A 14,829-nucleotide genomic window follows, 5' to 3' on the forward strand; every position below is an offset into this window, starting at 1 on the left:
CATGTATCACTTTAAGTAAGCTTTTAATTGTGATTGGTTTTCTAGCATAGGGCTGAAGGTAGCTGTATTGTTGAGGACAGTTTTTGTCATCAGGAGGCATGGTAGGTTGATGGGCATGAGATACCAGAGCTATTTCCAGGTTGAGAAAAGGCTTAAGTACCAGAAATGGAAAACTGCTACTTGTATAAAATATTTATTGATAAGTATCTGCTGCTTCTTTTCTCTGCGTGATTAAATTTTAAGGCAAAATAAGAGCAAGACTCTGCTACTATATACATATTTCCTTACTCAGTAACTCCTCTGGAGGAGCTGGGATGGTGGCAACAGTGAGGGGGAGATTCTAGGGAAAGATCTGTTCCTGCAGACATCTGGAGAATTATATCCATCCCACAGGCTGACAGCTGCAAGCACCAGGCACAAAGTGCTCAGCAGAGCAGCACGTTTAACAGTTTACTTTGGGGATAGTATTAATAAGTGAATGATCATTTTACTTTCCAATAGTAACTTCGTATTGAGGACTCTCAAATGGTACTTTGATATAGCTGAATGTCTTTAGAAGGTTTTATTAGCTTCATAAGTAGTTAGAAACTGAAGAGGCAATGTCCACTCCTTGGACATAAAAGTAACAGGAATGAGATATGAAGGTAGTTGTTTGTTATTCAGTCTGACCTACTGATGGAGGGATTTTTCTCAAGACCTGAAACCTCCAGAATGCAACAGGTTAACATGGGAAAGGTCGACAGATAACTGATGCCCAGGACCTAGACATGTGGAGCCTATTTTGGTAACGGTGATATAGGAAAGCCCTAGTTTGAGCATTAACTTCTTGGAGTTTTTAAGATGATAGCCAAACATGCATCTTTCTCACAGAAGAAGGGGATGCTCTGGAAGAAAGGGAAAAAATAATTTGTGGAGTATGTCCCTTACCCAGCAAATCCTCTTGATTTGTTGTATTTAGTTTTTTACCCATCTTTAGTTTTCTTGGAGACTGTTTGCAAGCAGTGTTAAGCAATGGGCTGCTCTTCAATTACCACTTTCAGTATTACTAGTGTCCTCAGCCTCTAGCAACTCTTGGGGTTAGAATTCAGGCATTTAATGTGAAAAGAAGACCTGATTTAAACAGCAGGGTTTTTTGAAACGCAACAGGTTGGGGGGATTTTTCTCCAGTCTGAAAAAGCAGATGAACACTGCTCTGAATATCACCAGTGCTGAGTGCTTTGAGACTTTTGCATCCTTTTGAAGACAAGGGAGCAAATTTGTCACACTGCACCTCACAGGTGGCTTTCCATTAATGAAATCCGTCCCTACAGTCAAAAGGAGATGCTTACAAGACTCTAGTTCTGCTGAGACAATCGGGCAAAAGTTTCAAGGAGCAACACTGATCTTTGCAAACCTGTTACAAGGTTTGATGTCCAGCCTTAGATGTATGAATATGCATTTAAAACTGCAAAGTTTCATATGTATCAGTGGATCCAGGACCAGAATTACCACCAGTGGAGCTTTTCCATGCTAGCAATTTAAAGTTACATCAGAGCAATACTCCAAGTCCTGCATCTACCAACAGGGGAGGATTCTGCCTAACTCCACACTACCTTAAAAATAAAATTGTGCTGGATATAGTCTGGCTCTTACCAATTCAGACTGCCAAAATGTCCAAGACATGGTTGGCTGGTCGGTTTTCCTGCTGCCTCCCCTCTCTGCTGTGGCCATAAACCAGCTGGGTATTTCGGAGATGACAGATGAGAAATGGGTCACGTTAAAATCAATGAGACTTTGACTCCTGTTAAATTTAAGCAGTTAAGCTTTCTTGAATTATCTCCACCTGCCTTTTTAGGTCATGGGGACAAAAATCATGACTCTTTACTTCCCAAGAGTGCTCTTAATAATTTCTAAAGTTAATTCTTAATGATTTTTCTCCTAACTTGCAAGTGATGGCACAGAGCCTGTGTTGGGTAAAACATAGTCATGTATGCTGATACCTAAAAGGTGAGAAGATTTTGGCTTTTCTTTTTTTTAGGCTTTTACTTCTTTTCTATCTTAAAAATACTTGTTTGCATAAACTTTGTTTTTATGCTGTGAACACACAACTGGCTGGTATCAGAAAGAGGAAGAACCACGGTTGTCTTAATGCTGAAGGATTTGTCAGTATTAGAAGAAATGGATGGGTTGGAAGAGAAAATATCAGAAGGGAAGAAAATTTGAGTCTTCCAGTTAGTAGTTAGATCAGTTCCAAAAGAGAAGAGAAAAGACCCATTGTGCATTTTGAGCATGAAGTTATACCTTTCCTTGATGTATAATACATTGGCTGGTTTCAGTCCAGTGTCAGAATGCTTACACAATAAGGCAGTTTTAATTGGTCATTTCAGTTTAAATCGGCTGGAGCTATGATGTTAATTGAATTGTTTTCCCTTTGCAGGGACCTCAGGGGCCTCCAGGACAAAAGGTATAGTATAAACAACAACACTGTGAAAGTGATTATTCCTCCGGGTGCCAAATAGAGAGCAGAAAAGGTGGATGGAATTAGCTACTGCACACTGCATTGAATCAGTTAGTTTAGATTCTGAATTTTGATTTTGCAAAATGTAGCAACATAATGTGAGACATCAGATTTCTCATTTCCCCCATCATAGGAAGTTCAGGCAATGCAGAGCAGACTGGTTTCAATCTGTCTGCTTAACTTTCAGTTGAAAAGGTCATTATAATTTTCTTACTTGTGCACTAATACAACTAGGAAACCAAAGCTAAAACGTTGTGAAAGGTGGGGAGATAGAGTTTCTGATTAAATGCATGTCCTTACTCAAGTAGATCAGTGCCATATGACTACAAAAATTGAGCAGCAGAAACAAAGGCCATAGGTGTTGCTGATAAATGGTGCTTGGTTGGCTGTGTTCAGGTGGTCTGCCGGTGTCTTCCTGTTCCTCCGGTAACCCGAGACCTGACTTCCTGGGAATGCTTTCAGCATTATTTACACTCATTAAAGCTGACTGCCTAGTTTGATGGAGTGAGCTTAGGATTTATGGAATTACACTGTTAAAACGGTCCTAGATACATCAGCAATAACAGCTAATAAGTGGCACTTTCCCAGCATCTCACCCATGCACCCCCAAGCCAAGTAATTTTCTAGTTGATTTCAAAAGATGAAAAAGTTGTATGGAAGATATTTAATAAAGAAGGCTTAATTTATATAAAGAAAAAAAGAAATAGGACAGGAATAAATAGTATTAACATATGTGAGAAGGATGCCACCCCTGTTTTTTTCTTCTGACGTAATATTCTTTAAGGGTGTGCTTGGATCTGTTCAAATAGAACTTTTTGAACAAAAGAAACATCCCCCTGATACGTAAAAATGTAATCCCAAAGCATATAAATTGGTAGATTTTTGTCAGCTGTACAGCGTTTGCAGGCTGAAGAAGACGACTTCCTACCCTTCATTTTTGGCAATGAAAGAATGCGACATTGTAAAGTTATACTGATGTCTAAGTTGCCATTCTACAATTATACCCTTAGACTTGAGAAGGTGGGTATTTTACATGTACAGCATCAGCAAAATCCATGTGCTGATGAGCTTTTGCATATCTGAGAAACTTTTACTCAGCTTTATTTACACTTTCTAACATCCTATGTCTCATAGCAGCTATAGAAGACTGTCACTGAGAGGAGACATATCTGATAAACTTTTACTAGGCATGGTAGAGTCAGCTTTATTTATGCTTTCTAACATCCTATGTCTCATAAGAAAAATCAGCAGCTATAGAAGACTGTCACTGAGAGGAGGAACTGGCATGAATAGGATACTTTATTGAGGCTGACAGTGTAATCCCCCTCTTGTGCTTTGTCTTCTAGTTTTCTGGAAAAATTATGCAAAGAAGTGATAATGTTCACTAGAGTCCCTTTGTCATGTCCCTAGCAGTCATGAACGTGCATCCAGCAAAAAGAGGCAATAACAGGAATGCCAAAGTGAAAGCTTTTGGGAGTAAGGGGAGAGCATTCTGGGTCATGGAGATGCACTGGGATGCCAGTGTATGATTTCTTACTGATTTGCAGCTCTACTATGAGCTGGAGCCTCCTGGGCATTCAAATGTTGGAGGTTTTTTTGAGGCCCTCATGGGTTGCTTCCTTTTCTTGTTTCACAGAATTTCTCAACTCTATTCATTGTCAAACATGTGCATCCATTTTGGATGCATTCCCTTTGGGTGTTGGTGTCCTTTGACTAAACCATTTCTAGTGAAACCTCTAACCAATATGAATAGAGGGAGAAATGTCATGCACTGATTCTTGGGATGCAGAGAAAGCAGGGCATGAAAGGATTCACAGGGTGCTTATTTGTTTTAAGGGTTCTGGGAAACTGCATATTTCACTATTGGGAAAGGTTCTGCCTTTCCCAGTCCCCTTTTTGGCGTGCCAGCCTTTCAAACAGCTGGTGTGTCTTTGTATCCTGCTAAGGTGTTTATAAATGAAAAATAAAAATAATGCTTCCAGTTTCCTTGCTGAGAAACACCATTATTATATACAAAGAGGAGAACACTGTGTAAACCCATGCAGTTTTCTTGCTTTCCTCATACCTCAGGTTTTCACTGAACAGCTGTACCAACAGTTGCAGAAGTTCCTTAAAAAAATTGTCCGTCGTACAGAAACTTACAGTGACAGATTTGTAAAAAGATCCCTCTGATATCACAAGTAACAGAAACTTATACTGTGACAGCTTTGTAAAAAGATCCCTCTGATATCACAAGTCAATGCTAATATTTTGCTTTCCTTTTTGTGTGCTCCTTGTGTTTGGCCTGTGTTGGCTTTTAAATTTCGATTGTAGTAATACTGATGCAATTTAAAAGGCTATCTGTAATTGGCACTTTCAGGCTGAGTTGTTGCAGATTATCTCTTAAAAGCCTGAAAATAGACTGCCGCAAGCAGTTTTTGAGCTTGAACCATCCCTCTTAAAGCATTAATGGTTTTGTTCAGGTGCTGTGTTCGGTTGTGTATGATCAGTCTCAAATTTATGGAGAGCATTAAATGGAATTGTGTTTTAATTCTTACATTTCTTGTGAAGCATCCACAACATTACAAAGCAGCCATCAGCTTGAAGCTTGTTTCTGGGAAAGGCCATACAGTGAGATAGTCATTAAAATATACAACATGAGAACATGCCTAATTAGTATAAAATGTCAACTGAAAGGAGAACTCAAGTAAAAATTCGTTTTTGAAAAATTTATTGCAGTTACAGTAAGCAAGCATTCGCCATCATTCCTAAGTACTGTATTAAGAGATGAAAGGTTTCATGACCTGTTTAATTTGCTAAACACCGGCGTCTGTTTCCCACCAGGGTTCTGTCGGAGTGCCTGGGGTTCCAGGGAGAGATGGACAAGTGGTGAGTTCACTGACTTTGTCAGCACTGCCATTATTTATGGAGTTGATTAAAGCTACTTGGGGCTTGTTCACGTGAGCAATAGGCAGCCTTACATCCAGAGCTGGGGTTTCAAATTGGCTTCGTGGAAAAGACTGTACAATCTGGTTTGTGCTCTGAAATAGTTTTTTTCTAGTTTTACTTGAACAGGCAGCAAATGTAATTAATTAAACTAAAAGTTCAGTGTTCAGATTTGATCATGACTGATAGGTTCTGGAGAAATGCATATTAGTGGTAGGCAACTTTAGAGATTATATTTACAAACTAAGTTTTTCTGCAGATTTTCTTTTACTTTTTGTTAACTCAGTCCCATGATACAAACATGTATGTTGATAATTGGGTATTTATATAGAGCCAATACATTATTAACCTATAAATAGAGACTAAAAAGTGACTGGAAATACAGAGGGAGAATAATACAATGTGCAATTTAAGTTGGGGGTGAAAATGCAGAGAAATAAATCAAACAGAGATATTCTTGAACACAACCTGGAGAAAAGGCTACCTCAGGTAACTCTGCATCATCTTTCAGTGCCATCACCGAGTTAACTCCTAGTTCAGAACAGGCCTCCATAAGGAGGGGGTCACCATAAGGCAGCTGGGCTGTTTCTCAGCATTGCTAAGGTTTGTTGGCAAATCTGGCTGGTGAAGTTTAAATAATATCCCTCCCTGACTGTAAACAGTATTATCCATCTGTTATTCTCACAAGCACACTACCATTCCTAGTGAACTTCAGACGCACTTGCAGGGAATACCAAAAGGAAAATGTATGAGAGAGGTTGTTCACCACGTTTAACCAGCAATAGATGGTAGTGTATAAGGATCATATTATACAATCCCTTCTTTGGTCTCCCTCCCCAAAGCCCTAGGAATAAAAGTGCTAAGATGTTTCAAATAATTTCATTTTAATTCCTCTTTCCTGACAAAATGATGTATTGTTTCTAATAGCGTAACATAGAGTCAAACCAGTTATTTCATTTCAGTGATACTGATAATGCCAGGAAACTATTTTCAAAATATTCAGAGCATTATGACTACTCTGAAACAACAAAAGAAAAATTAACAATATATATAAATATATATGTATACACACACATATATATAAAGAATTATCTATATATAGCACATGGAGAATTACAAGAAAATATTATTAAATAAATTTGCATTAAGACCTGAGATTTTTTTCTTTGTATTTTATAGCTACATTCAATTGCAACATGAATGGTAGACAGTGCTTGCCAATACAGGGGCTGTTGCTGTAGTTATTCAAGTAGTTTTTGTGGCCAAAGTATGAGTGAAAAGCCAGTGAAGACACACTTTGTAGCATGATTTTCTTTGGATGTTGAGGAAGAAGTAAGACTGGACAAGGTGAAGTTGCAAACCACGTTGAATAGATTAGAACTGATGATTCACATTTTATCCAAAAGCTTTACTTTTAATAGCATCATCACACAAACTCTAGCCAGAAATCTTCACTCAGATGAGCACAAAAAATGGGTGTTGATGAAATAAGTCAAATGTGCAAAATTATCTGATTATTAAAGTGTCATTTTGGGAGATGTGGATTTTTTTTTTTTTTAAGCTGTATTGGCAAAGTTGTTGTATTTCTATTTTTAGAAGACCTACCTCCAGTCATGCTTCATGGGGAAGAAAAGAAATATGCAATTACTTTTGATTAAGGGAAAATGCAAACATGTCTTTAAATGCTGTTTATCAACTTCAAATCGTGCTTTAAAATCAGCTCCTAGTATTTTCAATATTTATGGGTTTATGTTTATTTGATTTATTTCAATATTTACAGCATCTAAATCTTGGAAGACATTCTTAAATTATTACCACTTTAATGAAGATGTGCACATATTTTTCGTGTAGCTGAATTATTTTACTTTTGCCCTTTAAGAAAAAAATAAAATAATTACTAAACTAAAATCTAGATGCCAGGACAAAACCCATACAGATTAAAATGAAATGTGGCCACGTTCTTTTGTTTTCTTTCACAGTTTGTGGTTGATATTGACTAGCAAGCAATTCCTTATATACAGAAAATGTATTATTTCCATATAAGACTAAGCAGATGAAAGTTGAATGTTGGTATCTCTTTTAATGAATAACAAATTCTGTTAGCTTGGAAGTGGTGGTAGAAATAAAGTTAAACTGAAACAGTATTTACCTGAAGTTAGAAAGTACAGTGCAGTTTTGGACTCCCATGCTATATTTTGCTACCAGAAGGTTCATTCTTCCAAAGTCCATGAAAACACAGATTCTCAGTACAGTGTTACACAGGAGAAATTGTTGAATGAAGACCAGAGTAGTAATTTTTAGAGTTGGGCTGTACTATGAGCTGGCTGCTGGTACCCCTGGTTTTACTCATGCAGATTCATGTTGATTTGCAGAGTAGTTGAACTCGACTTGAATGTGTGATGCAAATCATTCCCTTTTCGAAGTTACATAGTCAAAAGGCTTTACAAAAGCCTTACTGTCTTGGTAGCCTTTTAATCAGTGAGTATCCTCTGTCTGAGTTCCAAGTTAATATTTTTTCTTAGTTTAAAAGGCAATGAGTGTTAAGCACATGCTTAAAATTAAGTGTGTGCATGAATGTTTTCCTCATCTGGACAATGAAATATTTTTCAGCCGATGAATGTCAGCAGTGAATTAGTTTCGCTCTTTCCTTAAGCTGTTGAATAATACAGAGTTAGGTCATCTCCATCTTATATGTGTCTGTAATTTTCCTTTTCTGTTCACCTCTTCTTTAATTGAAATAGTGGATTATGGGAGACGATTGACAAGTCTGACCAATAGGTTTGGAAATGAGATCATAAATTCTGAGTGCACATAGAATAATTTTCTAGTCCCTTAACAAATGAACTACTTCTCTTAGACAATCTCTAGATATTAGAGTAAGTGCAATTTTACACAACCCACATGTTTTTGCAGGACTGTTAACTAGTAGATTTTTCTTGTATTAAGAGAGGTTGCAAACTCATTGCCATAAAAACTTAACACATTTTTTTTCTTTTAGGCTAAATCCAATGAAACTTTACAGGTAGTTTTGCAAGGGCATTCTTTCTTTGTTCCTACATTTGGGAAACTACAGCCACACTCTGCTTACCTTGTTGAGAACAGTAACTGGAAAGGAATTGCCTAATAATAACTGCAGCTTGAGAGAGTGTTGCCCCTGGGATGGACAGAAACCTTCTTAGATAGCAAGGAGAGTCTTTCTGAGTACTCCCTTTTCTTTGCACACTGTTGTGCAGTCCACCTGTAGCAGGTTGCTTCCTAGCAAGACTCTATGGGAGATAACCTTCCCTTTCTTCATCCCAGGCAAGAGGTCCTCAGACACTTGAATAGTACGAATACCTGCATGGGGATATGAGGTTGTAGTGATCTAGAGATATCAGATCTCTACGTTAATCATGTTGAAATGGCCACAAAGGGGTTCTTTGAAAGTTCAACTGTGCAAGTATAAAACACATATTCTGGTATTTGTTAAGTGGTACTGATTTGATAAGGGCTTCAAGTGACTCCAGCAACAACACAAGGTGGAAAAAAGGGAGGTTCCATGAGTAAGGATTGCATTTGGGCTGAAGGAACCCAGTTTCTGGAGTCTGTGCAACTATCTATCTTTGTTTTAAATAGGAGTTTGTCTGGAGTGCACAAACGCCTCACTCTATACTTCCATGAACACCTTTTCTGACACAGTACTTTGTATTTCTGGGGTTCTGTATGGGTGTACTGAGAACAGAATGCGTGGTCAGGACAGATACCTTCATTTCAAATTGTTTCCGTAGTTTGACATTAGCAATCTGATAAACCTCAGGAGAATTTCCTGTCTTATCAGTAGAGTCTGGGTGTGCAGATTCCTTATTGCTTTTTTAATGCTTCTTATTACTCTGATTTACATGCATTTTCCCATCAGTGTGTACTTACTCTGTAGGGGACGCATTTTGAAAGCAGAATTATTACATTTGTTTAGAGAAATGAGGAAGGGGGTCTGCGTGTACTAACATTTTTTCAAATAAAGAAATGTAAAGCAAGGAAACATCATTAAATGTAGTTCACAAATTCTCAGACAGGTTTGCAGGCCAGCTGAGTCTTGTTGAAGAGTCTTTCCACTTAATTTCAGCTGGTGAGTGGGCCAGGAGAGATTTCCAGTCCTTAAACAAACAATTTTAAGTTACTTTTGAGGAGGGTGAAAAGCAAGTTGAAAGGAGGTAATTCAACCCTGGTTTGAAATGGAAATCGCAGTAACATGTCTGAGAAACCACTTTTTTCCCTTCTGTCCTCGTTTATGTATTTTAGAGTAAAATTAGACTGGATTATGTTTGGGGGCCTCTTGTATTTCCTTATCCTTAAAATTGATTACATTCTAGTGACTGAAAAATATAGCAATACTGACAGCCTTTCTTCTCAGGGCGAGGTGGATATCAACCAGCTGGTGTAGACAGAGTTATGCATCTCACCAACAGCAAACCTATTTCAGAACAGCAGCCTCCAGGCTGTTTTCCTGTTACAAACAAGAAAAGCTGGGGCCTCCAGCCACATTATTTTCAGCTGATTAATTCTGGATATGAAGGTATATGCCCCCAGGGCACAGAACACTCCAGTAAGGAGAAACACGCTTTCAACTGCCTTGACTCCTTTGATATGAACTCTAGTGGGTGATACATTTTCAGACTTCTTCTGAAGTAGGTTTTATGAGTTCACACTGACAGATTTTTCTCGTATTAGCAGCAGAGCCCAAGCAGTGCTTTACGTGTTTTGAGTACTCATCAAATTCAGATTCACTTCATAGAATCATAGAATACAAGGTTGGAAGGGACCTCATGGATCATTGGTCCAACCTTTCTTGGCAAAAGCACAGTCTAGACAGCACAGTGTCCAGCTGAATCTTAAAAGTGTCCAATGATGGGAAATCCACCACTTCCCTGGGGAGATTATTCCAGCGGCTAATTGTTTTCATGTGAAAAGTTTTCTTCTTGTATCCAATCAGAATGTCCCCAGAAGTAGCTTGTACCCGTTACGCTTTGTCTTTTCCACGTGGCTCCTTGTAAAAAGGGAGTCTCCATGTTGTTTGTAGCCACCCTTACACATCAGTGTAAGCATTAAGACTGCCCGTACCACAAGAGTATCTGAGAAAATTACTACACCTATTTGTTGGGCAGGGTGCTGAAAGTCGCTCTATTCCCAAATACAGGAAAGACAGAGACAGTCTGTCAATGTTAATGCAATTATACAGTTGATACATGCTCGAGAGTGCCAGAGTCTGAAGGAACATCCTTCTGGTTAGTCTTTGAATTACCTGAGACTCCTGAACTGAATGGCTGGGTTGGGTGTATTCATGGCATGTTAGCATTTTGTTTGCCCTGGTAATTGATATTAACTGGAAGAATAATCAAAAAATTTCTGAGTGTCAGAGCATTTTGTTGAAGCTGGTTCTGAAAATTACCAGAAGGTTTCGAATAGTTAATGGTGATCTTCTACATAACTCGTTCAGTCATCCCTTCACATTGCAGTTTGCTGATGGAACAGTCTCCCTTCTAATTCATTGCAGCAGTGACAACAACTTAGTTTGTTAGAGTGGTGCTACTTTTGAGGAACCAAAGTGCCTGCCCTCCCATCAGTGCATTTGGGATTAAGATGTGGAACTTAACTGGTGTTAATGGCAGCTCCCCATCCACAGGTTAGCTCCTGTAACATGTTAAAGACATTCCTGCTGCTGGCAGCAAACACAACATTGCAATGTATCTGTTTGAAAATGCACCATCATCATTCCACTGATGGGGACCCTGCAATTTCCCTATAGCATATAAAAGCAAAAAAGTCCCACTGTGTCTGCAGCATTCTTCTGTGTAAGTGGTCATCAAATAATGATGACCATCAAAAACATTTACACTCCTGTCGAGTTAAGCTGCTTGATTTTGGGTAAGTGAAAGAACAATAGCACATTTTCTGGTGATTTTTATTTCCGCCATTCTGAGACCATTTGTGAATTCAGCAAACTGCATCTAAATAAGTTTCGATGCTAGTGATGGATAAATTACTTAAGTGCTTACAGATCTTCTAATGGCATTGTCCTTTTCTGCAGCAGACAAGAGGCTAAAGAATTACTTTCTAATGCTACATAATTTTTACATGAAATCTGGGAAAAGACAGCTTTTCTTGCATTTTCTAATAATTTCTAGTCTATTTATGCAGTGGATCATGTCATGAAAACAGAATCCTCTTCTGAGGTTGGTCCAGTTACTCAAAGGCAAGAGAAACCATATGAAAAAGAAGTTAAGGGCTATCTAAATAGTATTTCTGATGCAGTATTTGCAGGTTTACCTGTTTGGGGCATGAAATTTGTGCATCTGGTCGTTTTGTTACTTTTACAAGTACAGCAAAATCTTGGTAAACAGTATACTCATCTCAATGCCAGCAGGGAGAATTTTTTTTTTTGTTATAGTCTATCATGGTTGTCCCATATGGTGTTCATTGCTAACAGCACAGCTTCCATGGTGTGGTCTAGCTGAGAATAAGAATGCAGAAGAAGGGCGGAAGGACTAGTGACAATTCCTCTAAACTGAGACATTTCACACCTCCCCACAGTCCATCTCTTTCAGGGAAAGGTTCCAAGCTCTGAGGGTGGCTTCACACATTTTCTCTGGGCATTACATCTTTTTCTTGTGTGAGGGTGCAGTGTGGCCCTCATCATAATTTTAATTGGGATCAAGGATTGTGTTTTCCATAGGCACTAGGAGGTTTTAGATCATGTTGTGGATTGCTGATTCCATTCATTCTGTCCCTGAATGGTGATTTAGCAGGAGTTCATGACTGCAGAAAGGCAGGCTGTGACCTAAAATCAGATGTACTACAGACAAAGGTACTCTTTAAATGGCAAAAAACACTAGTGAGGCCACTCTTGGGGTACTGTGTCTGGTTGTGGGCTCCTCAGTACAAGAGAGACATGAACATACTGGAGAGAGTCCAGTGAAGTGTGGATTGCTGATTCCAGTCATTCTGTCCCTGAATGGTGATTTAGCAGGAGTTCATGACTGCAGAAAGGCAGGCTGTGACCTAAAATCAGATGTACTACAGACAAAGGTACTCTTTAAATGGCAAAAAACACTAGTGAGGCCACTCTTGGGGTACTGTGTCTGGTTGTGGGCTCCTCAGTACAAGAGAGACATGAACATACTGGAGAGAGTCCAGTGAAGGTTCTCAAAGATGAACAAGGACTGGAGCGTCTCTGCTATGAGGAAAGACTGGGAGAGCTGAGGCTGTTCAGTCTAGAGAAGGCTTGGGGGAAATCTCATCAACGTGGTCAAACACCTGAAGGGAAGGTGCAGGGATGATGGGCCAAGTGCTTTTCAGTGGTGGCCAGTGACAGGACCAGAAGCGAACTGAAACACAGGAAGTTCCCTCTGAACAGCAGGAAACACCTTTTTTACTGTGAGGGAGACTGAGCGCTGGCACAGGTTGCCCAGGGAGGCTGTAGGTATCCTTGGAGATACCCTTAGAGGTATTTAAAAGCCATCTGGACGTGGTCCTGGGTATGCAGCTTTTGGTGACCCTGCTTGACCAGGGAGAGTTGGACCAGATGATCTCCAGAGACGCCTTCCAACCTCAACCATTCTGTGAAAGAAAAAAAACCAAAACTGTGCTGTCTTGATTTGAAAGCTAGATGATGTGCAGAAGACAATTGTTTCTGCAGCCTAATACTTTTGCTGTCAGCGCTATTAGAGAGAGACTGCAATATGAGTCAGGAAAGACATTAGCCATGGCCTGGTGAATGTAAAAAATATGTGAGACTAAGTATCTAGTTTTATAACTTCTTTCATTTTACCGAGTTGAAAAGCAGTCTGATTGAAATTGCATCAGATGACATTACTGAATGTCTAGTTTTCCTTTGCATGCATCACTCCAGGAGTGTAACTGTCTTCAGCCTTTTAAAGGGCATCTATATCTTTTGTTCATCTCCAAAACACTAACCTGAGGAGCTGAAGCATATCTATACAGCATTTTGCACTCCAGTTTTAATTAATGCTTTGATAAATAAATAAATAAGAGTATTGAAATGGAAGGAAAGTAATTAAGGATACTTCCTAACAGAAGTACTTTGAAGTATTTTCATGCCAAGAATCAAAATGGCCGTTGGGGACCAATATTCCTAAAATAACACAGTATTTTAGTGCATAGCAAGGGAAGAGCTATCAATCCGCTCACCTTCCAAATGTTAACTGCCATTTTGCTTCATACCTACTTTTGGAATTTCCTAGCTGATGGGTGGTCAAGGCTTTGCTCTTTTTGGGGGGGTTTGATTTGGGGTGGGGAAAAACACTGGGGTTTTTGTGTGAGTTTTGTTGTTGTTTGTTTGGGTTTTTTTATGGTAGGCTTTAATGGAATTGTTAAAATCTCTACGCTTAAAGCCAGACTGCCATGCCTACAAGACATGCAGTGTGAAAAAGGGAGGCTTCCTGGCACAAAGCTTGTTTTGCTGTGCACTGGGAATGTTCACCAGGGGTAGGTTATAGAGTAGTTTATGTGCTGAACATTTTTATTTCATCTTATTACTCCCTGATTCCCTGTACAGACAAGACAATAGGGTTCTAAAATAGGGAAAAGAATACTGTATGACAGAAAATTATTTTAGCCCCTGCTCTTCTGGTCATTAAAAAGAGAAGGATAATTGCTTCAGGAGTATGAAGCCACAAGGTCATTTCTGTGCTGCCCTTCTAGGTTTGCTTTCAATCTTTCCCACTCCCAGAGCTAATTCCTGCTGTGCTAATGCCTCTGACTATTACTTGGATTGCCAGATGTGTAGTGGTGGCCATAGGAACCTTGCATATAGGTCAGAAATAAGACTGTTGGTATGAATAGGGATTTACTATGACTAGGTGATAGCCTGAGGTTTTCATTTTTTTCCAAAGAAAGTAAGATAATTATTTTGTCCCATTTTTGCAGTCACCTTTGTGTCACAGTAGTAGGTCTCCATATTCATAGCACCGAAGTGTAAACCTGGGAGGAAAGTGCAAGTTGGGAATTCAAAGCTTTGATTGGAGATTTAAGCCTCCGAAAGTGTCAGCCAACAGCAGCTGTTTTAAAGTGAAGGGGACAGAAACAAACTTGTTTGGGGTGTGGAGATGAGGAGAAACAAGTGCATATTCATTGGTCCCGTCTGTTTCGTTTCGTCAGCTGGCAGTTTTCTTCAAGTACCTGTTAGGTCAATCCTTTAGGACACTTACACCTAATCTCCAACAGCTTCAAATCCTGACCACTCCTATATCAAATGCCTGTCCTACTGTATCAGCCCTTAGAGCTTTTGTAGTACCAAGGAGCCTTGAAAAGGGCTGACTCAAAGGGCTGTTTGATTCCCTGTGAGTTTAACGGTACCTAAATGCTTTTTCCCTGCTTTGGAAAATGCCCTCAGTAGAGTTTCACTAGAACCT

The 14,829-nt window shown here is 39.2% G+C and overlaps 1 protein-coding gene across 1 annotated transcript in view; it reads left to right on the top strand.

Annotated features, from left to right (window-relative positions):
- COL25A1 (collagen, type XXV, alpha 1) overlaps window positions 1–14,829 on the top strand; it is a 333,672-nt gene that overhangs the window by 255,764 nt on the left and 63,079 nt on the right. Inside the window, exons 13-14 of the mRNA XM_014948992.1 lie at window positions 2,417–2,443; window positions 5,321–5,365. Coding sequence (XP_014804478.1) covers window positions 2,417–2,443; window positions 5,321–5,365 — 72 coding nt within the window. The remainder of the gene's footprint in view (window positions 1–2,416; window positions 2,444–5,320; window positions 5,366–14,829) is intronic.

Source organism: Calidris pugnax, unplaced genomic scaffold (genome assembly GCF_001431845.1).
Source record: "Calidris pugnax isolate Ruff unplaced genomic scaffold, ASM143184v1 scaffold185, whole genome shotgun sequence".
In the NCBI taxonomy this organism is placed as follows: Eukaryota; Metazoa; Chordata; class Aves; order Charadriiformes; family Scolopacidae; genus Calidris; species Calidris pugnax.